Consider the following 25,061-nt stretch of genomic DNA (forward strand, 5'->3'; position numbering starts at 1 on the left):
TAGATCTACTGAATCACCTCACATCAATATTTAAACTATTAATTGTAAGCATATTAATGTTACTACAAACTCACAGTCATTTGGTCCTGACATTCTTGCTCAACAGCTGACAAAATTCAGATAAATAAAGTGGTTGAGTTTTGCTTTTGATAAACCCCTAGATTTCACATCTTGGAAAGTATTTAAGAAAAGTGTCATGGTATGAATAAAAGCAGAGAAAAGGCTTAAAAAAAACCCCACATTTTCTCTGTGAAAAGTACATGTCAGAAGGCTAGGAAGAAACAGATGTGGTTTGTATCTTACACAAAAGTGTAAAGGAGGAATAAAAAATTCAAAAAGCAGCTAGTTAGTTTCTCTTCTGAGTAAAACAATCAAATGTGGAGAAACTAAAAAAATGTGGATGAAAATATTTGCTGCTGGTGTCAGGTCAGTTCTAACTCTTCTTTCTGTGGTAGCTGACCAAGCATGCTCCATTACTTTGTTCCTGCACTTCCAACCCTTATCTCTAAGATAAGCTAAAATGCCCAGGGAAAAGTAAACTGTGTAAGAACCAGTGCTTCAAGCTAAACTGGATGCTCTGATAGAAAACAGATCTCAAGCTGAAGCCTTGGAAAACGATAGCAATCTCCTAAGGGGAGAAGTAAGCATGACATTACAAGAACTCCAACATGGCTAAAAGGAAAAAAAACCCAGCCAATCAAACCTTGATTATACAAAAACTTAGAAAGATTTATTTCAGCCATATTGTGTATGCACATACCCGCAGTGCACCATTCTTCACATCAACCTAGAAAAGCAATCTAGAGTTGGGAAATGCAAAATCAATGTTGTCTAAGAATTGCCAGTGCTAAATTTGCTCATTCAGACAAACACATTGCAAGACTCTAATTACATATGTGACCACTAATTTTCTACAAGACCTATGTAAAATTCACTGTATGAACCACATGTAAACTAAAAATTCATATCAGATCAGCCAGTTTGTTAATATTGACTTAAATCAAAACATACACTCCTGAGTAGAGCCATGACTACATTAACCACTAGCTATTCCCACAGCAAGATCACAGCCTTAACTCAGTAACCCGCTCACATCTTCCACTGACTTTGCTTTTGTTTTTTCACTTGTATATTCTACATAGCACAGAAAACCCCCTCATCACATACAAAGCTTTTCACTTTAAAGGGGGTGATGGAACATACTGCAGCAAAACAGGAGCAAAATCACCCATCTTGTTCTCACAGTTATCTTTGGAGAGTACCTATTCATGAATGCCTCACTCCTGTAACTTTCTCTGCATCACAAGCAGCATGGCACAGCCTGAACTCCATGCAAGTAAATCCCCTTTTTCAGCACCACAAACTCCTTTCAAAACAAAAGTTGCCCTTTTGTGCACTCCAACTGTGCATGTTCTTCCAAGATTCTCACCAATATCTGGATAGAGAGGCCAACCGTAATTGCAATTAGTCAAAATGTCAAAAGTATTGTTAATCTTCTCAGAAGAATTAGGTCTATAAAAATAAAATCAAGACTATTCCCCATTTACAACCATTTGGCAAAACACAAAAGAAATAAATTCAACCTAATTTTGTGTTTCTGTCATCATTTGTCCCAAGACTCACTTGCTTTGTTTGCTTCTTATATTGTCTTGGTGGAATTTGATTTGTTGGTTCACAGTAAGTTGAAAAGATATCAAGACTGTCAAATTCAAAACCAAATAGGAATATGCACAGAAAATTTTAAGAAACTGCAGAGTAAAAATACTATACAAATATGGAATCAAATAGTATAAATAAATAATAAAGTGTAACAGAGTGTAATGGAGTGTAAGAAAGGCTCCAGAAGCTACCAGCCTTACCAAGGGAAGCTCCCTTTGAAGAAGAACACAGCATTATTCTGTTACATGGACTCCAATTAAATTAACTTTTAGAAAACTGCATTTAGTGACTGCTGGACACTCAATAAAATTATGCTTTACCAAACAAGCATAATAGCTTTGCCATAATTACACATGTCCTAGGTTACAGAATATAACTTACACATACATGTTTGTATTTCACTATAATATTCAGTAACACAAGCACCAAGAGAATTCTCCAATAAGTACAGAATCTTTTAAAAATAGCATGGATTAGATATGGTTTGCCAAACAAGAAGCAGAAAATAACTCTGAATAGTAAAATGATCAAATGAAGTTCAATGCATTCTACCCTGGGACTATCCAACTGCTGGGGAAGTAGAACAGCTTTCCAAGAATCTGCAGAAAATGAAAGTTTGCATCAACTGCTCTTCAACTGAAAAAGAAACTTGCTGGATCTTAAAGACATGAGAATGACTCTCCAGCAGCTGACATCTTGAGGAAACTATTTAAGTCATACACCTGTTTGGCCTCCTCCTGCTCGGTACAAACCACCAAGCTCTGTCCTTCTGTGAGAATGCAGCTGTGTGCTACAATAGGTACATTAGGAGCAGGCTCCTGGAGTGAACACCACTGGCAACTCAAACTGCCAGCAGCTGTAAGGACTCTGGCTTCATAGGCTTTGTTTGTGACTTTTTTTGTTGAATTCCTAGCTTCTCAGCCTTGAGCACAAGTCTTATTTATATCTTCAATGACCCCCTCAATCACCAGGGACCAATGTGCACAGAGAACCAATTCAAAAAACCTCACTGAGAACAGATGTTATATTTTACACCTACAGGAAGGATATAAATAAATCCAAACAAACAAACAAAAAAGAAATCAAAACTCAAAACAACAACCCCCCCCCCCCTCATTTTCTTTATTTGGAAAGCAGCAAATCAGATAAAGAAGCATCACAAGGCTAGCAATACAAAAGCAAACTAAGAGCTAGAATATTGACCTGCTCTCCATACCATCTCCATTTAATCATGTTTTTCATTGTTATAATTACCTCATATCAAAATTATCAAGCACAAGTAGGTGTGAGGAGGCATTAGAGCATTCAGGGTGCAGTATCAGTCCTTCCAAGTCTCTAATTCATTAGAGATAGGGAGTAGCAGAAAGGGTCAAGCTCTCCCACACACAGGCATATACATACACACCAGAAACACGAGTCAGCCCTGGCACTGAACTGAGCACATCATGGGGCAGCACAGGGAGCTCCCTCCTCCTTTCAAAGGATGGGCATGGTAAAGGGTAACATGCAGCCAACACTCAGCTGAAGGAAAAGGGTAGGGATAGAGGATATGTTGTCTTACCACCATAAAACTTCTCCTTTTTAAACAGCTGACCCCTGAGGTAAACAGAGGGGAGCAAGGTCTGAAAGGAGGCAGAAGAAAGTCTCAGATTCACAGAACAGGATATGGATGGCGCTTTCCTTCTTTCCCTCCTTCTCTGTGCAACCCACTATTCAGAGCAGTGTGTTCTTTGGACACTGTCCTCCATAAAAACCAAACCAATCTTAAACTCATATGCATTTAGGAATGTCTCCCTTCAACAAGCTGTGGCAATGCAAACAAACCTCATGGAGATACACTTTAAAGTGTAAAAAATAAGACGAGTATCAACAGGAATACAAAGGTAGTCAAGGAAAAAAACATAAGGTAGAAATGGCAGTGACAGAGGGTAGACATGTTTCTCAAGTCAGCAGGAGACAAAACAGCACCAAAGGCAACTATGTGGCTGGACTAAAGAGGAGAACTTTTAAATATAAAAAAACTCAACAGTAGAGTAAAAAGCTATTATCATCTCAGATAGCATGGAATTAAATCCCAGAAGTAAAAGAGAAGAAAATAGTTATCTTTTCTGTTGGTGAGTACAAGCTTTTCCACTGAAACACTTCCATTAACTTCAACAGAAGGGGGTGGGACAACAGGGGAGAAGACTTTAAAACCTAACTGGATATGAAAAGAAAGCGAAGGGACAGGCTGGATTCAATTTCAGGGAATGAGCAAAAAAAAGCTACTGCAAAACACTTGTCCAGGTGAGCCACAATATTTTCTGAAGAAAACTGAAACTCAGAAAAATCTTCACTACATAAATGCTTTTTTCACTCCCACACTTCTAATTACTATAGAATACTAAACACCTTTTTGATGTTCTGTTTAACAATCCAATACTTTTACCATTCAAATAAAAAAGAGAATAAAAAATATGTTAGTAAAAATAACACAGAGGGGGCACAACTTATTTCTCCTCTCAACTGAAAAATTTTAGTAGTGTCACTTGAAAGGGATTGCCTTAACTATACCTGATCATTACATTAGCCTGTTATCTAGTTCACACATTATACAGTTTCACTTATGCAATTTAAAATACACTATAAATGCCTAAGTGATAAGAAAATGTTATCTAATAGTGTATTACACATATTTGATAAACTCCTTCAATAAATGGTATATTTTATTTCCAAATTTCGGGCAAGTCTTGCCTGTCGCTTCAAACTTACAGACACCCGGAATTTTTCATTTTTGAACCTGAAATCCATTGTAAGCAGAAAAGTCTTTTTTAGGAACAGAGTGTATTTTTAAAGTTTGTGATAGTATTTTAACTCCAGTGAACTACAACTAAATATTGAGCTGCCCCACAAAATGTCATGCCAAGGGTAAGTGTTCTTTATTTTTTGAAGGTAGCATATTCTTCCAAAAGCTTCATAATCTACATCAGATGATACAAAAATTGTCCCAATAGGTATGTGGATCCTCTTAACAGCTCCTCTCCTGGCAATTAGTTGTGTCTGGGAAACTAAGAGTGTCAGGCTTAAAAAAAAAAAATCCGGTAGAGACCATAGTTGAGAGAATGACTGAATAAGTTTTGGAGATCTTGCCGTGCTACGGGTTTCTTCAGAAGCATGCAGGAAGAACACCTGGCACATAGTAGATTTCATAAGGAAATTAATGTAGGGGTTTTCTGAGAAAGTAGCTCAGTTTGAGAATTGATGTAACTTTCCTTCCTCAGAAGGAAAAGAGAAATTGCTGACAAAATGCAACACTTTCTCACTGTATTTTTTTGCTCTGAAACATACACCATATAGTCATTTTGTTTTGCATAATGTTTGATAGTTTTTCCTCTTCCCATTTAATCCTGGAGATACAGCAATTCCTTCATCATCTTCTAAATGGGAGAGAATTCCCCTTTTGCAATTTATGCGTTTCTTTAATATCTAATAAAAAGTGCCTATGAGAGTCTGTGCTGCAAGAGAGACTATCTGGAACAATATAATTTTCTGTCATTTTCATTAGTTGATCCACGTTGCTCAGGAAAATGTTGTTGTAAAAAAGGTAGCAGGCTGGAGGCTGGTACAATAATGATCACCACTTTTACAGCCTGTACATAAATTAAAATACGCAAATGATTTTGAACTGGAACCAAGAGACACAGGCACACAGCCCAGTCAGATCAGATGAGTTGTTAAGGTGACATGGGTTTAGGGACATGATGAGATTCCAGACAACCTGAAAAGTGACAGCTGTGAAAATGCCAGAGCTCTCCAAGTCCACCCCTGGTAGCTCCAGGAGAAGAGGACTGCCACAGAGGACCACAGGCTTCCCCACTTCCTGCTCACCCATGTATCCAGGGTCTCATGGTGCTCAGGCAGGCTCCCTGAGGAGAGGCATGCAGCAAGGCACTGCACTCAGCCCCAGGTATGCCCCACAGCCTTAGGGCTCAAGGCAGGAAAACACTGAAGATCAAGTAGTGATCACTTAGATCTCACTGCAGGACAGCAACAGAATAAAAAGTGGGAATTTTCTTCCCAACGTTCAGGTACTAAGTAGTTATTATTCCCCCACCCCACAAAGTACACTGTGCAAGAAAATTATCTTCCTGATTGTGAATGATTGTTAACACTGAGACCATATATATAAAACTTCATAAATAATATAAACAGAAAATCTTGAAAAAACTATACCTACTTAGAAAGAAGTGCATAATATAATTTTTAGAAGCAGAAATTTTGCAAGCTAATATACACTGGCTGAATTACCTTGCAGCTGTCAAGCTAAAATTTCCTCCTCTAAAATACTCTATACTACACTTCAGTGTAAGCGTAGTGGAGTTACTTAAATTATTCGCTGGAAATTGTACTTGTTTCAAATCTAACTTTAGACAAATCTAACTTTATAGACATAAACAGGTACTGGATTCTACAGAACAAACCCAAATATGTGCAATTCATAACTATTTATCAAATAGTTTCAAACAATTGTTCTGTAAGTGCAGCGCAAAGATCACCTGCAGTTTGCAGCCTTTGTAGACCCAACTCTCAAAATGAGAGCTTTAAATAATTTCATGAAGATAAGTTTCACTGTCCTGCAGGTGAATCTTGTGATGTAGCACATACACTGGTTAATACCAATATTAACAAAACTTTTAAGGGGACTGTGCTTGATGCGTAATTGAACCACAGAACTCTTCACCTGCAATGAACAGTTGATGTGACCCAGGATACACTGCAAATCACAGGGTAGCACTTTTAGCTACAAAAATGTTGCTAAAACAACTTCTTGGAAGTTCCTGATTTGTCAAACATTTGGGGGAAACAGACCTGTCTAGGACCATCTTTATGAAACCATGACTTGGACTGTCCAGCTCACAAGCTCTGCTCCCAGCTAACTTTTGTAATGGCCTGAAAAATTCATGTGGAGGTGGAAATAACAGTGCATTTGTGGCTAAAATTTCTGCCCCAAACATATCTGGACTAAAACTAAACAAAACTAAAAGCTTCAGATACCTTATGTGGGAGATCCTAGAGGACTGAATGGAACCCTCCTTTCCTTTCTCAGGAAACTTCCATGGACAAACATCACCTACAAGTTTAATGCTTTCCAATGGTGTTCTCCAGTTCCTTGTCATCTTATTGCAATTGCCTAGATTCTGGCATCCTTTCACTAACTGTTAAGCCAGTCCATTAAGTAAAATCAAAGTAGTTAAGGAATAAAAAATACCACTCTATATGGGAAGGGTTAAAGGAATCCATCACTGATTGTCACTCAGAAGTACAAAGTTTTGCATGACTGAAACCTAATTTTAGACACTGAAAAACAGTTACAATTCTAAAAACATAAGCTGCAGCTGCACTTGTTATTCCAAGCAGCTCTGCTAAAGTTTTCTCATGGGTCTGTCTATTCACATCGCATTTCTGGCAAGACTGAAATGGTAGCATTCTCTCAGACACTGCAGCACACCACTGCTGTTTTCCTAGAGTCAGCATTATAGACTAAGTAAAAGAAGAGGGGGAAAAAAATCCCCATAGTTTAGTGGAGTTACAGCCTTGGATGGTCTCTCAGATGACTGCCCAGGACTCTGGCTGCACTGGACAGTGCTGGTCCCTTCTCAAGGTCTTTGAGCTTGAGCACAAAGGTACAGGCCTCTAATGCCCCTTATGGAGATACAGAGCAAGTACTCAAGTTGCCTGGTCCCTTCACATAATTTCTGTGTCCACATAAATTCCAGTGTCCCCCTGCAACCTCCTCAAAACCTCAGACTGGAAGCCCTGAAAATTTTTCTTTCCTTCTATAGAGACTGCAGATAGAGATACTCAGAAGGAGACACAAACTGTCCTCAAAGAAGGATCACAAACTGCTTCCTGAAGAGGTGAATGCAATAGACAGATTACAGAAGAACAACTAAAACTTCCTTACATCTCTCCTGGGAATTCACTCTTTCCAAACCTCAGATTGCGAAAATCACATTTGAATCCCAGAACCTGATTTCTAAGGTTCATGTTGTCCTTGATGATATAAAAATGTTATTAAGAAAAAGCCTTTTACTTTTTTGAAATTCCAACTCCTTTGTGCTCTTTTCAGTGGGTTTAACTCTCTCATGAGGAGTTAATACTGAATTGAAGTCAAATCCTTTGAATTACAGTCAACAAATTATTTTTAAATGTTCAGATTTGAAAATACGATATTACTACGTAATGAACTGTATTCTCTGTTATTCACCTCCTGCTAGAGCCTTCCCACAGATCTGAATCTCAATCTAGCAGAATTTAACAATCAACCTAATAAAACCCCCGTGGTTATATAATGGATTATTTATCAGCAGTAGTCACCCACTGTTACGTGGTAATACAACCATTACTTGGTTTTGGCACGTGCAAATTGTTGCAGAATCTACTACTGACTACTTAAGCACAGTTTAGAAGAGCTGACTTTTAATGTTGTCCTCTTTACAGTAAACAATGTAAAATCCTACCCTAAATTAACGTTCAAGAAATATTAATATTGGTTATAAACAGAGAAAGAGAGATAATACTGTGACCTGCTCAAGATACCACGGGGGCACAAGGCAGAGTGATGAATGGAACTTCAGAACCCCTGGGTTTAATTGATTCACTTGATTACTCTCCCTTGTCTGACAAAAGTATCCTTTTGTTCTTCAGTGCATAAATGTCTAGAATCAATCTGGATTTTTCAGAGCTAAACAGTGTGTAGTTTCAATATTTCTTGTTGAGGTGGTTCTGTGTGCTTCACGGTCACAAGCAAATTAATGTGAAGAAATCCAAATAGAAATATGTCAGAAATTATGTGGTTTTTTTCTGCTCTTTATTCTTAGAAGAAAAGTTCTTCTTTTACATTCACAATGGATTAAAAAGCCATGAAGTGCAGTCAAAGCTTAATCCTGCTTAATAATAATAATAATGAACAGAAGCAGATAAAAGACAACCCCTCTCTGTTTCACAGAGTATTTGCAGTATTCACATTAGACAGCCAAGGCAGAAGTACTGGGAATAGTGACCAGGAAATAAAGGCAAGGTGATACAGCTTGTCACAGACTACTCACCTAACCAGCTAAAGGAAACAATCTATAAATACTAAACAAAAGTCAGATTTAAAAAGCAAAGTTGGAAGAGAATGAAATTACAGCTTTAGGTTTGTATCATCATCCTAAATATAGAAACAAAAACAGAGAAAGTATAAGATGCCTGAAGGAGTGGACAACAGGCAAGTAATCAAAGCTGGCATCACTGGCAGAGCAGAGACAGGAGTTGGCACCTCTCATTTAATAAACCAGATGGAGAAGGATTTTCACCATTTAGCTGTACCCTGGAGGCAATACAAAAGCATTAGTATTTGATGCAACAAGATGGACACAACAAGAGAAACGCAGGTGACTGATTGGATTTGAAGGGGAAAACAAATCTGGAGAAAGGGATTAAAGTAATGGTTACACTTCTGAGGCACAAGACATTGCTTCTACAGGGAAGAACCCGCTACTGCTGTTGGCCATCAACACCAGCCTACATCTAGAACTCAATTCTAAAGAACAGCTGTGCAACAATTGGCTCTGCCCTCCTAAAAACACAAGTCAAAATTTGTGTGCCATAAACAAGGGGTTTCATCACACAAATAGGTCTAGCTAATTATACTTAAATGTCTGACATACACTGCAGTAAAGATAACAGCAGGGTGAGGCCATCCTATAAGAAGACAATGTCTAATGAAAGAACATTGAAATACCCTACCATATGGACAAGCCACAAGTAAGACAGGGGAAGAAACAACAGAAAGAAGAGGCCACCTGCCCTCTGAAAAATAGTGCAAGCATTCATGTAAAGAGAAATCACAATATGTTGGAATAAACCATACACATTTGATCACATGTTTAAGCAAACAAGGCAAAACAAAATGAGGAATTAGCATTTCCAAATCCTCTGCATGCCTGGAGTGTTGACCAGAGAGATTAACTGTGTTAACAGTTGACTAGCAGTCAAATATATTTTAAAAGTGGCACCTATATTTGGTTGCTTGTTTGTAAAGTAAAAAGCTATACATCAAAATAAAATTTTATGTTGTATACATGCATATAAATCCAGCCAAAGTCCCTGCAAAAGCCTCTGCTCACTTTTGGAAATCAGCAGTAAACCTTAAAAAGAGTAGAAAAGTACTTCAGGAGCTTTAGAGCAGATACAACATGTTTCCTAAATAAAACTTCAATATATATAAACTGAATGCAATATGTAGATAAATTTTAGTAACATCATTAAATTAAGAATAATGCCAAACAGATTCAGAAAAAGTATCTTGAGTAATATAGGAAGTAGAAACAATACTCACTGGGAAATAGGAACTGTAAAACCATTAAAATAATGGAAAAAGACATGAAAAAATAAAATTGGATAGGCAGGTGAATCTATAAACCTCTGTACAAGCTGTTTTAGCGCTATCTGGACTAAAATTTAAAAAGTGAGGTGCTATGTACCTTGGAAGTAATCCTAGAATACATGAAGAAAAACCTCTGCTTTACTCTTTCTTTTTCTCCCTCTTTCCTTTTTTTTTTTTTTTTTTTAATGGAAAAAAAGAGAATCTTAGGCTGGGACACCCCAAACACCCAAATTCTGTAGCATTCTGGTGCAAACATTCTGGGACTATTTAATCTTTTCCAGTTGTCCAGGGCCAAATGCTCATGTGCTCTGGATATGAACACTCCAGATAAAGTTCACAGTTACTGCACTTTTACAGAAGAAACATGCAGAATTACAGGGAAACAAAGTAACAGTCCACATACTTCTCAGATCTTATCAGCAGCTGAAAATAAATACACAGATTAAGGAACACATTCACTGGCACTGTATTAGCTGGATACATCTCTGTAATTGTTATCTGGCTTTGTGTTGTCAGGTTTTCCTTCAGTCCTTCACAAATGTGGCTGCTGCAGACTAGTGAGACCCTTGGTGATGTAATCAAGAAAACTGAATATTGTGAGGGCTTTAAAACAAACCTGAAGTTGATAGGTCAAGACGTTATAATCATGTCAGAGGGTTCTGAACTTACTAACAGGTTTCCATAGGCACCACAACTCATACAGACTCAGAAGAGGTTGGCAGCACTGAAGAAAGATGGAGCTGATTAGAGAGAAAAGGAAATCATGGGAAATTGCTGAAGTTCCTGCTGCTCAACCCACGACAAGCACAGCTGTAACTCCTTGTAGCCCAGTACACAAAAGCCAAAACTTGGAAGTTTTATACACTGAACATCTTTATATATGTGAACCAGTAATGCAAAGGTGGAATAAACTTAATCACTTCAGAATACTACCAAACCTAATCAGTGGGTGCTCATGGTACTCAAACAAGGGGGTGGCCATCCAGCCCCCAACTTAATGTATGACTCAGTAATGTTAGGAAAGTCCAGAAGACAAGGAAAAAAACAAACCAATGGAATACTACATTGTTAAAGGTTTGCCTTGGGAAGTTATTGGTGAGGCAACCAGGACTTCAATAGAGCTGTTAGCCTCAGAGAATCTTTGTAGAGAACAGAGTCTACCAAAAAAGATTTTACTAGCCCTTACCTCTACCAAGTTACAGGATACTGCTTGTATGACTAAACGGATGAAACTCTTCACAATTCCTGAACAGGAGGAGTCAAAATTAGGAGGAGGCAGAGAAAGCTCTAGTTAGTCTCATCACCATTTTAGTGACTTTGTAAGAGAACCAATATGCCAGCTGTGTGAAATTACACAGAGATTGCAGATGTCACATCAGGCTCCATCTACTGGAAACAAAAAAACAACCAAAACCCAGTTATGCAGTTCAAAGCAAAAAAGAGGAAAAAAGTTGGGCAAAAGCCAAAGAGAGATTGGGGCTGAAGAAACATCTACAGATTTCTCACTATTTGATTCCTAACCTCTGTGCAAATAGCAAGAACCTATTGCACAATACAATAATTTCCTAAAACATAGGCTCCGTTTCTTCTGACAACTTCTTCTAAGTCTCTTTTTGGCAGCTAGGCTTTGCCCAAAAGTGAGCACAAAGACTGCACTGCAGCATTCAGTGTGGCATGTTGGCCTGAAGGAAACTTAGGAAGCAAAGTGAAAATTAACAAATTGTCAGTCAACAAAATTTACAGACATCCTGGAGGGAAAGCCTCTAAGTGCAGAGCAAATCCCACAGCACGCCACAAATTCATATCTCTAAGAGCAGCAAGACAACATGGACAGTGCTATAAAACATAACTAGAATCTTTCCATGAGCTCCCCAAACACTTATAAAACATGAGCTGCTCTTATTTTCCCTTGTTAGACCCCAAATAAGGGTTTTATCCTTCCTTCCTGCTCCCTTAGTAGAACAGGAGACAATACTGCTTATATCCCATTGCCACATGATATTGCCTGAAATAAGTGAAAAGTTTGTAGTAAGTGAAATTGCTCGTAGTAAGTGAAAAGTGATCAGAAATAATCAATGGCATTTCCTGATTTCTTCAGTCATGCTACATCACTACTGTTGCATCTCTACAATCATCACCCTGCTTCCTGCTGCCCTTAGGCTTTGTGCATTCCCCAAGCCTGTGCAAAGCTTGGGGAATGGGAAGATGCTTGCCACTGCTTCCCCTTTATGGACAGCAGAACAGGTCACAAGAAAGATTCCTAAGACAGCAGCAAAAAATTGGGTATACTGGCATTCATAGTGGAAGGACGGGCAGAACAGGAGAGAAAGGAACCTTCAGGGCTCAGGACACAATAAGAAAATACAGTTTCAAAGACAGAACATTCATTTTAAGTGCCAGATGCATCTCTTCACGATTAAAACAAAACCAAACCCAAACAACTAAACCAACCCACCAAACAAAAGCCAACCAAAGAGCAAAATAAATACTAGTAAAAGTACTGTATCATCCAGAATTCAGAAAACATGGCAGAGCAAGAAGAGGAAGCTGAATCTGTCACTACTGATATGAATAAGCCCTTGCTCTTCTTGGGCATGGAGTTTTAGAGAAAGGAAGACGATCTCCTTAGAAAGCAATTCTCATGCCTGCAACCAAAGGCAGCAGACCAAGCATTGGAAGAAGTGATGTGGTAAAAAGTCCTGATTAAAGCACCTGAGAGCTGAAAAATGCCACTAATGCACACACATCATCAGCAAGATTGCGAAGGGCATGACCTGCCTAACAAGCCATAAGGAACACAATGGAAAACAATTTATATACAAAAAGGTATCCATGACTATACATGGTAGGAGAAAATAAATGAAGTGAGATTACAGAAAGAGAAAATTAAGACAATGAAAATGCAATGGAAAAGAAATGGTTTTCAAATTCACATACATCCTGTGAGATGATGTACTAGCTTTGGGCCATATGTAATGACATGGATCATCTATGCAACCTCAGTCATAAATCTTGAGTTGCACCATGCCATTAATGACTTCAGCTTTCAACCTGACAAAGTTTTTTATTAGAGTTACTGAAGCTTCACAAGCTGGTGATGTGTCCTGGCCACCTGTAGACTGAAGAAGGAAAGAAAAAGTGAAGGAAAACACTTACTTCAGGTAAGTATAAGATGCTGAATTTTGTCCAGAAAGAAAAGAACTTGACCAACTATGTGTCCTTGTTAAGAGTCTTTAGATTGTGTCAAAGTACTACTTGGTCTATTTTGGCCTTGTAATATGTTCCCTGTTTAATTTCTTGCATTTTGGAGAGATTGTTCTGCAGCATCTAAAAAACCGTAATAAGAGGGCTCTTGGTATCTATCCTGAGGATTCTTGGGAACTTCCTTTTTGAGTTCTCAGAAAAGCACTCAATTTTGCTTCTTTCTTGAGCCTTTAAAGGAGTTATGATTACAAGATACAGTGTTATGACATTATCTAATCTGTGGTTCTTGAAGAACAGAAAGATATACTGAAAGTTTTAGATTCATAAGAGTACATTCACTGCAGAATAAATACTGGACCAATAGCTAAAGGACACCTTTTTATTTACAAAATGTTTCAAAAATGTACAGCTAGGAAACAAAAAAACCCCAAAGACTTGTGGCTAGCTTATTACAGTCAATTTCAGGAGCCTTACAGCTAAACACTTCATTTCTCCTATCTTCTTTCCCTTTGATTATTTAATTATATTAACTGCTGTGAAAAAGCGAGCCTAAGGTAGCAGAAAATAATTTTGTCATCACTATTTCTTCAGTAACACTGCCTATTGTACCATGGGACTGGTCATCCAGATTACTGCTCAGCTTCAACCATACCTTGTAAACTGAGTATTTTCACTCTAAAAAAATCCACTGTGAACTGGGAACACCCATCAGTTTGTTTTACACTACAGTAAGGGTATGTATCATTAATCTCAGCACAGTTAAGTTATTAAAGCAGAAAAAAAAAAGTAAGTACCCAGATTTCTACAAAAGGTCAAATATTATAGATACTGTTGAATTACTACAATAATACATGTTATTTGAGAAAGTTCATTAAAAATAGTTCTGTTACTCTTAACTCCTAATACGCATGTTTAAATATTTGACCACCAAATTGCCAGTGCTTCGGAAAATTGTTAGTGGGAAAAGGACCCTACAAGAAAGATGGAGAGAAACTTTTTATAAGGGTCTGTAGTGATAGGACAAGGGGGAATGGCTTCAAACTGATAGGAAAAATGGGTGCTAATATCTTCACAAAAGACTCAATGGATGGGAGTCTTCACTAATGATAGCAGAAATAGGATGTTAATGTCTTCAGGAATGACTAGGTCTGAAAGAACCAACCAGAAGGGCTGTGGTGATCTTTAGGACAAATGGGTGTTAACGTCTTCAAAATGGGTCTTAATGTCTCTAGGAAAATCAAGCCACCAAGTTTATCACAGAGCCCAGACAATTAACTTTAGGGTAATAGGAGAAATGAGTCCATACAAATCTACTGCAGAGCCCAGATGGTCTGAACTTCTGATGGATCCAAAACCCAGACATCCTTCCAAACTTTAGGGGAAAATGACAATACACCTGTTTGGGGAAATATGTGGTAGGCGGTTTGGGAAGGCTGTACCTTCATCAGTGTGGAATGGAAGAGGGCAAGATGTGGTCAGGAGTTTAGAATAGATGGAGGCTGCATCCTCTAAAACCTCCAGAGAGACCTCATGGGGGAATGGCCTAGTGGACTCTCTCCCTTTATTGGAATAAAATTGCAGGACTCCTCTGTCTCCTTTAAGGACACTGGCATTTCACAGCATGGCTTTTCTGCAAAAAACTTTAAAAGAATAGCTTTAGATTAGATACTAGAAACAAATCCTTCACTGTGATGGTGCTGAGGCACTGAAAGAGTTTTCCCAGAAAAGCTGTGGATGCCCCATCCCTGGCAGTGTTCAAGGCCAGGTTGGATGTGGCTTTGGGCAACTTGGTCTCGTGGAGAATGTCCCTTACACCAATTACCTATTAATTACAGTTACCTTCTCCTACATAAAAAAACCCCATTCTTACATGCAACCAATAAAGAGAAGAGATATAAAAAACCCAAAAGAATCATTTAACACAAGAGGCACACAGTGCCATGAGACACAACTGTGGCACATTGTAACATTGCAATGCCATGTAACTACTGCCATCTCTTCATAGGTCAAGGAAGATGTGGTTGCTAATTTTATTTCCTATTCACTTAGCAATGCTGTTCAAAACGAATGAATCAACTCATTGAAACTCAACAGCAAATACTTGTCACCAGTGAGTGTCATGAGTCCCTGTACAAACACATCAATAAGTTTTCCAGAGTATAATGGCACTCATCCCTTCCTGCCCTTATTAAGAATTGGGATGCTTGAGCCCCCAGGGTGTTTCATTACTCCACAGTTAAACTACCACATCTTAAAGAAAAATAAACTGTCCCCAGGTAAAGATTCCCTTCACACTTTTTGCCTTGACAATGTGGCAGCCAAGTACCATTTCTGGGACAGGGAACAGCCATCAAGTTACCAGCAAAAGAACAGTGATTTAATTCATGTTCTGATTTCACCAATTCCACCTTGTAAGTAAGCTTTAATAATGAGCCCTAATAAGCCTAGTATGTTAATGACATTACCTAGTTTTAACCTATCAATATTACTCATATTGCAAGATCACCTGGAAATCACACCACAAAGTTGGCTTACATTGTTCCAGCAAATTGAGTAACTAAATAACAACAACCCCTGTTGAAAAGGGGTTGAAAAATTTGAAAAACAAACAAACAATCAAACAAAGAAATGAAACAAAAAAAACCCATCCACCAAACTTGATATAGTTTAGGAAAAATTGTGAAATTACGTCTTTCATTTACCTGAAACTGGGATAGTGCAGTGTGAGGAGGATGCTTTCTTCTAAGATGTTTCCAGGATATTTTGGAAAACTCCACAATCCCACTATCATGTATTTGTATTATCAGTGAACATGTTAACACACAGGCCAAAGAAGTACAGGCTCTGGTTAACAATGCAGCAGCATACAAATTGCAAGAATGCAAGACTTACTTTCACAATATTTAGAAACCTTTTATTAGCTTTTTACCTTTCATCTCTCACCCTTCTAACACACTACTCTCTGCAGCAAGGCAGTATTTTCCACCAGTCAATTAAAAAGGCAAGTGACTTGAACAAAGAGTGCCCCAGACACTGACAGATAAGAAGCACCACATCCAGCACAGACTCCATCCAGCACAGCACACTGCTAGGACAGACAAGGAGACACTCCACTGATGATTAGAAGAAAACATTGGAGAATGCATAGAGATAAGAAAATCCATCCTGCCTACAGGAATACCTACTTGTTAAAAATAAGAGAAACAGATCTAGGCATCACTGCATAACTGAAGGGAAGGACTGGACCTGAGTACCTTCTGTACTATAGGAAAAGATACAATAACCAGTCTATTCCATATTAAAAAAAAATAAACCCTAAGTGAAGGTAAATGAAGAGAGTACAGAGAGTGCCCCATAAAAAAAAAAAAGCTTAATGGCAGCATCTACATTTGAAATTACTTTTGGGAATGTCACCTCTGCTCCCAGTATCAATTAAGGATTCAATACTTCTAAATAAATATGCATTTGGCATCTACTTCCATTCAATTTTCAAATAGCTGTAATGCCAGTTCCTTCAGTCTCCACCTGTGTTCCTCACCTCTAATCTTTTCATTCCACACTAAATGCACTTTCATAAATACTGTAGCAAACAGAGACAGAAGATACAGTAACTTTTAATTGAACAATTCTGCATAGCACCCTAACTACAGCCAGGACACAGATCATCATCTGGTTTTCAGAAAATCAACACATTGCAATATTCTTTGATGATACCAGCTAAGGCTATTTCAAAACCATAGGTTTTTTTGTAAAAGTGTTTCTGAAACACATTTCACTATCTGTTCATTATTATGAGCTTTATTAGAAAGTTCCAAGTATTAGAAAATACATTGTAAACATCACATTTGCTGGACACCAAAAAATACACTAGTAATAGTTTCGATAGTACTTGAATTCAAGTCCTTCATATTTCAGAAAGCATTTTTAAAAGGTAATTTTGACTTCTTTAGGGGAATATGGAGCATTTTCATAGTTCAACCCCACCTGGCAACTGAGTACCATGGAGCTGCTAGCTCATTATTGCCCTGAGCGGGATGGGAAGAAGACTCAGAAAAAGAAATACAAAAACTTATGGGTTGAGGACTGTTAAGAACAGTTAAACAGTTTGGAAAAAGTCAGAGTGAAACATTATAATAAAAAATATCATTTTAATGACAAAAAAAAAAAAAACAACCCTAACAGCAAATAAGTAAATCCAAGAAGAACAAGTGATGCACAATGCAATTGCTCACCACCCTCTGACCAATGCCCAGCGTGTTCCCAAGATGGGGTTGGCCCCTTCTGGCCAAGCTCCTCTTCTCCCTCCCCTGCCCAGTTTTCATAATGAACATGACATCCTATGGTATGGAATATCCCTTTGGTCAGTGTAGGTCAGTTGTCCTGGCTGTGCTTCCTCCCAGCTTCTTGTGCAGCTCTGATTAACAGAGCATGACACACTGGAAATCCTTAACTTAGGGTAAGCACTGCTTAGCAACAACCAAAACATCAGTTGTGTTATCAATGTGATTCTCATGCTGAATCCAAAACACAGCACTGTACCAGCTGCTAAGAAGAAAATTAACTCTATCCCAGCTGAAACTAGAACAAGCATATAAAAATGCTACCAAGAAACTACCGGGGCAGCAGAGCTGTTCTCTGTTGTTGCATGTATTCCAATACACAGTTGGCTTTACTGACTTTTCTGACTCTCTGAAGCATTACAAATAGAGAAGCTTGCACACTTCTTATATTGCTGACATGTGACCACTCATGTTCTCTCTGAAGTGTATTCAGGCATGCCTCCAAATGCCTCCCAAGTCCCAACCTCAAGAAAGACTCAAAGCTATATCATGCTTTCCACCTACCAGCCCAGACTTCTGCAGAAAGAAAACCTAGGAGCAGAGATCAAAAAGAAATCATGGTGTTACCTAAACAGAACACAAGTCCAGGTTATGTTGTGGCACACATTCAGGGACAGGTCAGCTACTGCCAATGACTCCTCTGTGGGTAAAGAGTTACTGGGCGGGCATCTAGGGGGAGGAATAAAGGATCTGTATTGCTCTAAACATGTACTTGCCAAAGAAAGAATGTTACAAAATATAGCACCTCTTGTATAAACTGTATAATTTTCTTATGTAAATGATTTTATTAAGAGAGCTCTACAGTTCAAGCACTCCAGCTTTGTGTGTGGCATCACTTATGCTCTGCCAGTCCTGCTCAGGTTGCAGCTCAGGGACAGGATGGTGGGCAGGTGGATGGGTCTGTCCCGATCCAGTCCTCAGCCCAGCTCTCCTGCCTGGGCCTGCCTGACCAGAACTCCCATCACAGCCAGAGGCTCCTACACAAATATCACTGCAGGCATTAAGGTCACCAATAACAGTGTAAGATCCTAGAAATACTGTGTTAAAGGACAGTGTGCATCTGTCAGCCTTCCACTATATGGTGAACCCTTCTCCATTTCCTCTCTATGCCTCAACCAGTCTTATTCACAATAGATAAGCATTTTAAGTGTAAACTTTCAGAGTTGGAAAAAACTCCCAGATAAAAAAGGAATTCTGTTACCAACCAGAAAATGAAAATATATCATTTCAGTAGCATAACACTACAGCGATAAAAAAATAATGTACTAAGAAATAAAAAAATATTTACATTTTTGAAAAATTTGTCATTTCCACATACGTTACTGAAAAAGCAGTGTGAGAATTACAAACCTTCCTGCTAAAGAGTTCTAAATAATTATGTTCAAAGCAGACTACTCCTTTATCTAGCACAAGTCAGCCTTATGCCAGGAAAATTAACAATACATTGAAAACTGTACACGTACATTCTAGTCAAACACACAGAAAGACCAGTTCATATCATCACTGACAGCCTGTTGTCACTGAAGACATTTGGTTTTGGTTCTTCTCAGAATATTTATGGCAGCCTTGAGAATGCAGAAAGTTCTTTAAAACAAATATTATACAAAACTTGGATCAAGAACAAAAAAAAAAAAAAGAAAACATTCTGAAAGAATGACAAAGCACAGGGGAAAAGAATTATTGTGAAGCCAATAGTTTCAAAACCAAACACCCACTCATAACTGGCATTCTTTAAGTGATGGAGAACAAAAATTCCTGCCCAGAAATGACAAGTCAACTAACATTGAAATGTGAGTTGCAGGAAGAAAAGAGAAAAATACTTACCTGTGAATAGAAAAAGAAGCAATAGACCTAATAAGGGATGCCACTGCTCCAACTTTAGCAGCTTCCACTGCTCCCTGTACCCTGTATTGCACAGTTTCACCATAACTGACGAAAGGTTCATTGTAGACGACAATCTTCCCCTTGGCCTCCTGAGCTCGTTTGTGCAGTTCATCAAAGGAGGCTACAACTATGACTTCTGCTGTAATTCCTGAAAGAAAGCATTAGAGTGGTTTTAGCAATGCTTTCCTATAGCTCTCCTATGGCCACTTCTAACATACAGAAAAGCATGGACTGTGCAGAACTCAGGAAATCAGCATTAGGTTTTATTCCCGAGGAAGGAAGATGATGTGAAATGCTTCATCAGGGATCAGATAGATAGATGTGATAGAACCATACTGTAAACCATACTATCAGGCTGGAATTAAAACATAACTTGAAGGGCAAGAAGGATACATGGGGGCAATTTTGCTCTCTGCATAGGCTTTAATGTCTTACTGTTATCATTTGTTGTACAAAAACATTTGCAAAAGCTGCCTATGGGATTAATTAAAAAAAGATAGTAATCTTTTCGTGGAAATGTTTTGATATGTTGCTAAACAACTTTGCTTAACATAAGACAGCTGGAAGCCCATCTTTTTAGACTGTAACTCCTATAAAATTATTTAATCCATAAATGAAATTAAATTAAAACTCTGCAACGTCAACAAATTTTGCAATGTGTTTAATAAAAAAATAATAATATAATCTTTATATTTAAGTCATGAGAATATACCAGTTCTATTGGATGTCCTTCGGGGAGTTTTTCCAGGAATCCACACTCCCCAGTTCATGAAAACACAGGCAGGTTCCTGTGCAGGACTGTTCACACATATAGGTTAGATCCCACCCAGATCTTTGTTTTTAATAGTTGGAATAGTTTTAAATTGCTGTATTGTCTTACTTGAAAAAAAAAAGAATGTTATAGATAAGCCAGAGAATCCTTCTAAATTTTAAGGACATTAATTGAGGAACTATATTTCACAGCATTTGAGAAGTAATTCATTCAAATGACCACAATGCTGAAAATTCAATTTTGTTGATTGGTTACAGAGATAAGTAGAGACTGCTTAACAACATGGGCTGGTACTTTGCTTCTAATATAGAAGAAGTAATGGATGTCTGAAATTTAGTGTTGTACATTTCACCTAATAGTCACAAAATATGTCAATGGAAACTAAACTAATAACAAATCCTCTAGGAAGTTTTTCAGAATAAAGTGAAACTCTCATGTTTTTAAGAATAAAATTATTCTCCTTGAAAAAGTCCTTTTTTTTCCCAATTGGTTGGCTGTTGGGTTTTTTGTGCATGAAATAAGAACTATTTAGAGGATTTCAAAAACTTGTATTTAAAACCACAATAAATGAGAAAAACTCTTAGAAAAATAGGAAGGTAATGTCTCCCATCACCAGTATGCCCAGGCTCATGACTTTTTTAAGATAAAACTATACTTCAAAACCTTCAAGAAACCATTCCACAGAAGTTTGGTTTCATTAGAATGTACCACTAAGAGTAGAACAGACATTTAATGTTACAACGAAAGTGTAACATTAGCCTAGTGTGTAACAAATAGCCTAGTGTGAGAGGGATCAAAATTTTAACTATTCAGATTCTTACCTTAACCTGTCAATGTTTTAGAAAGGCAAACCAAAGAATAACCTTCACATATTACTAGCTGCTGTTGGCAAGCACGTGAGCATACTGGCAGATTCCAACTGTTTGTAATTAATGGCAGGTTCAGCCACCTCGCTAAGAAACATCCCAGCAACAGGATAATTTTGGGTATGAAACCATGCAACTGGAAATAAAGCCAGGTATCTGCAAAATTTCATTTTCCATGAGAGAAGTTGTGGTCTCAGTAGGTTGATACTGCAATCTCTATTTACTTTATCTCTCCCCAGTGCTCCACTTGGATCACGCAGCAGGCACTGGAAGGACACACGTCTTGGTGACTGTTCATCAAGGGAAGCAAGGAATGTAACTCTTCTGGGCATTACTGCACACATGAACAAACACCAGCTCTGCAAAGCTTTTTAAGAAAGCTACAGACAGCTAGTAAGTATCTATAATCCCTAATATGATGGTGAAATAAATGTATGGCCCTTCCTAGATGACTGGCATCAGGAGTCTGTACAGTGAGAATTACTGGAAATTTGTGCTAAGGGAAAGCTAAGGGAAAGAACACAGAGCTGCAAATTCTAGCTCAGTACCTCTACCCTCAAATGTCCCCAAAGAAGCTAAATAAAGCCATCCTTTGATAAAATGAAAAAACCAACATTCTTTCTGCAAGCTTTACTTAATGGCAGCATGGTATACATAAAACATGAATTACACTGCTTTCCATAACAAAGTAAAACTTCACTCTTGTGTAGCTTCTGACTAATTCAATTACTCATTTGCATTTTAGTGCCATTTTCTACCATTTCAAATTCTTTGACTGAAGTTACAAGAGCAATGTTTATCTTAAACAAATATGTGGACCCACATACACAAACCACCCTTAAACCTTTTGTGCAAAAGGAGAAATAAAACAAAAACCCCATCAGTTTACCTGTTTAAGGAGAATGAGTTATTCCCTTTAGAAATTGGAAACGTCTCACCTTACTGAGCCTTTAAGCAAATTAATAGAAATCTACCCTAACATCTCCTACCAATTCAGTGCCTCATAGCTCTGCTTCCCAAGTTAAAAGATATTGTCTCTTACACCTATCATTACATTATTGGCTGTGTGTTATTGAACAGAATTCTTCAGAAACCTCATGTAAGGAGGGAGACAGATTGCCTGCTTACTTCAGCAAGATATAAAGATTATAACACACACAGTCCAAGAGATGAATATAGAGTATTTGGGGAATTAGCAAAGTAAAGGGCATGAGTCATAGAAAGCAGAATTACAAACATGATCAACTTGGCTGAGTGAATAAAGCTATTCACTATTAGATTATTTATTTGATCTCATCACATGAAACATATTGTTGGGTTGGGTAAGTGAACAAATAAATCTAGGTAATACTATGGGCTTCCTCTCATTTCTCATATTAAACAGAAAATTGTACCCTATTCTTTCTGAGAATTAAGGTATAGGAAGGGTATTAATGGTGGGAACAAGCATGCAATTTTCACTTATCAACAAAATGTTATTTTATAGAGTCGTCTGTACACTGAAATGTGTGTTTCTATCTCAAAATTTGAATATGTCACAATTCTGATGATCACACTGCCCGTCGAAATAAGTAGTATGGTATGCATTAGCAATCTAAAATCTGTCACAAGCAGGATGAACACAAGACAGATTGTGTATATATATAAATATATATACATATATATTTTTATATATGTATTTTTTTTTAATATATACATACACACACATATATATAAAACCACCCATAAATCAGCTGTGTGTAACACTGCTGTATAGAAGAAGTCTGATTCCTGGCATGACAATTCTGTCTGTAGAGTCACCTCCTCACAGCTGTTTACCTGTCAGCAGTGAAAGAGTAGATTAGTTCAAAGGGGATTCCTCGCAAGATAACTTCTCCCCAAGATTAACTGCAGCTACTACTTAAGTCATTTCAGTATCTAGAGATGTGCATCTGTCTGTGTTAGTAACAGGTTTCAGTGAAGAGAAAGAAAAAAGCAAAATCCACCCTATGATCAGATTTTAGAAACTGGTGGATCTTCATTAAAACATCAATGAAATTTCATGCGGAATACATTTTTACTTGTCCCAGAAACACTCTATCCACAAACACAAAGAAATTCAATCAAATGAGTTGTAAACTATTTCTGTATTAACAGGATTTAGTAAACCCAGAAAGAAATATAATTTGCATACTGTTTAATCTTATTGGATACCAATTTCCTCATTACTTAACTATGGCCTTACACTCTTCTTTTTTCCCACAGTCCTATTTTTGTCATCCAGGTAATAGAATCAGTACCTTGGAGATCCAGTTACAAAGCCAAATGCAGTCATCATTAATTTGACAATAAATTCTTTTCAATAGCAGCAAGCAGACAACTCATTCCTGTGGACCTCCTAAACTTCATTTACTTCACACTAAAGTAAGAATTATTATTTCTTCTACAAATCACAGTATGGAACAATGATGTTACTGATCCCCATGCACTGAAGTTACCACTGTCAAATAAATAAGCTGATGGGAAAGGCAATTTTTGCTTAAAACAACTAAAATACAGTAATTCTAAGCCTAGACAAGACAAAGCTGGAAAAGAATTATCAGCACAAAAAGTCAACAACACATCTAATTGCTCCTACAACAGAGGAAATTTTGAAACTGGAGGAGATGTATCTGAAACATATCCTGGCCTCTAGCCATGAGAGCAAGGAGGAGATAGGATGTTACCTCCCCATTCACCAGAACCAGGCATCAGGATATCAGGACAGGAAATCAAGACAGTTCTTCATGGTAGAGCAGGCGCAACAGCACGCCACAGCCACAGTGCCTGACTCCCATGTGGTGATCACACATCAGCCACTCTCATGCCTCACCTCCTGCAACATCCCAGATTTCTCTGTTTCTACTTCAGCTCTCCCCACAAAGCTAATTTAGCCCAGAAGCTGCTTCATCAGGTATACTGTATTCTATGCTGACCCTGAACACATGCAAGCAGTAGCCCCAAGCTTTTCTTACCTTAGTCTGGCTATTCCCATTGTCCTTCAGACTTGATCGTCTCTCCAGATTAAAAGTAACATGCCCCTGCTTCTTTCAGACACAGCCCACAAGCACTGTCTTGTGCCCATTTGCAAGGTAGCTGCTTTCACAGAGCCTAGAATTTTTTTGCATGGGTTATATGATGCAAAGGCAGGTATGTATGTCTGGAGATAAGGTAGTTGATGGGACAGGTCAAAGGAAAGAATGTCTTGGGGAGTGGAGGGAAAATGAAAATAAATTCTTCAAAGCTAAGTAAGATTAGGGACCTGGCATTAAATCCTTTTTTAAGTTCAACATGCTCTAAAATCAGTTCAGAATACATTTTCCTTCTCAACTTCTAGCATACCTCTCTTAAAAACATGTTGCTTTCTAATACTCTCCAGGAATTAGTTCAGCTTTCCTGAAATGATCCACAGACTTCAACTAGATTTTTAGAAAAACAAACCCAAAGTCTTTGTCTCTAATGACCTCATCCAATTAAGGCTTTGTGTCAGGCTGAAGCAAATGGAAGATTAATATCATCACTCCTTTTTTTTTTCTCATTCAAAAATTATTAGCATGTACTGAAAATCGGAATATTCCAACATCTAGAAACACATTTTCTCTGTCCATACATACAAATATATACTAATATAATAAGTACAGTCTGAAGAAAACACTTAATATTTTAAGGGAACTGTGAAACGAAGAAGAGGGTTTTATCAGGAAGAAGCATTTTGTAAAATATGAACAATACTTCTAGAAAATGTGACCTTCCTACTCTGTGGAACAGCAAAGAGAATTACTTCATGAAAATGAAATTACATAGGACAGTTATAAAAAAGGATATGAGGCTATTCAGCTCTGATGCTTTGCACAGAGACTAAACATATTGTACCATTCCTTAAGAACACTGAGAAAAATATTACACTA

At 37.8% G+C, this 25,061-nt stretch overlaps 1 protein-coding gene across 1 annotated transcript in view; it reads right to left on the bottom strand.

Moving 5' to 3' along the window:
* CPQ (carboxypeptidase Q) overlaps positions 1 to 25,061 on the bottom strand; it is a 147,568-nt gene that overhangs the window by 97,899 nt on the left and 24,608 nt on the right. Inside the window, exon 3 of the mRNA XM_084213501.1 lies at positions 19,438 to 19,645. Within this exon, the coding sequence (XP_084069627.1) occupies positions 19,438 to 19,645 (208 nt within the window). The remainder of the gene's footprint in view (positions 1 to 19,437; positions 19,646 to 25,061) is intronic.

This window comes from Fringilla coelebs, assembly GCF_963513975.1.
Source record: "Fringilla coelebs genome assembly, chromosome: 1".
In the NCBI taxonomy this organism is placed as follows: Eukaryota; Metazoa; Chordata; class Aves; order Passeriformes; family Fringillidae; genus Fringilla; species Fringilla coelebs.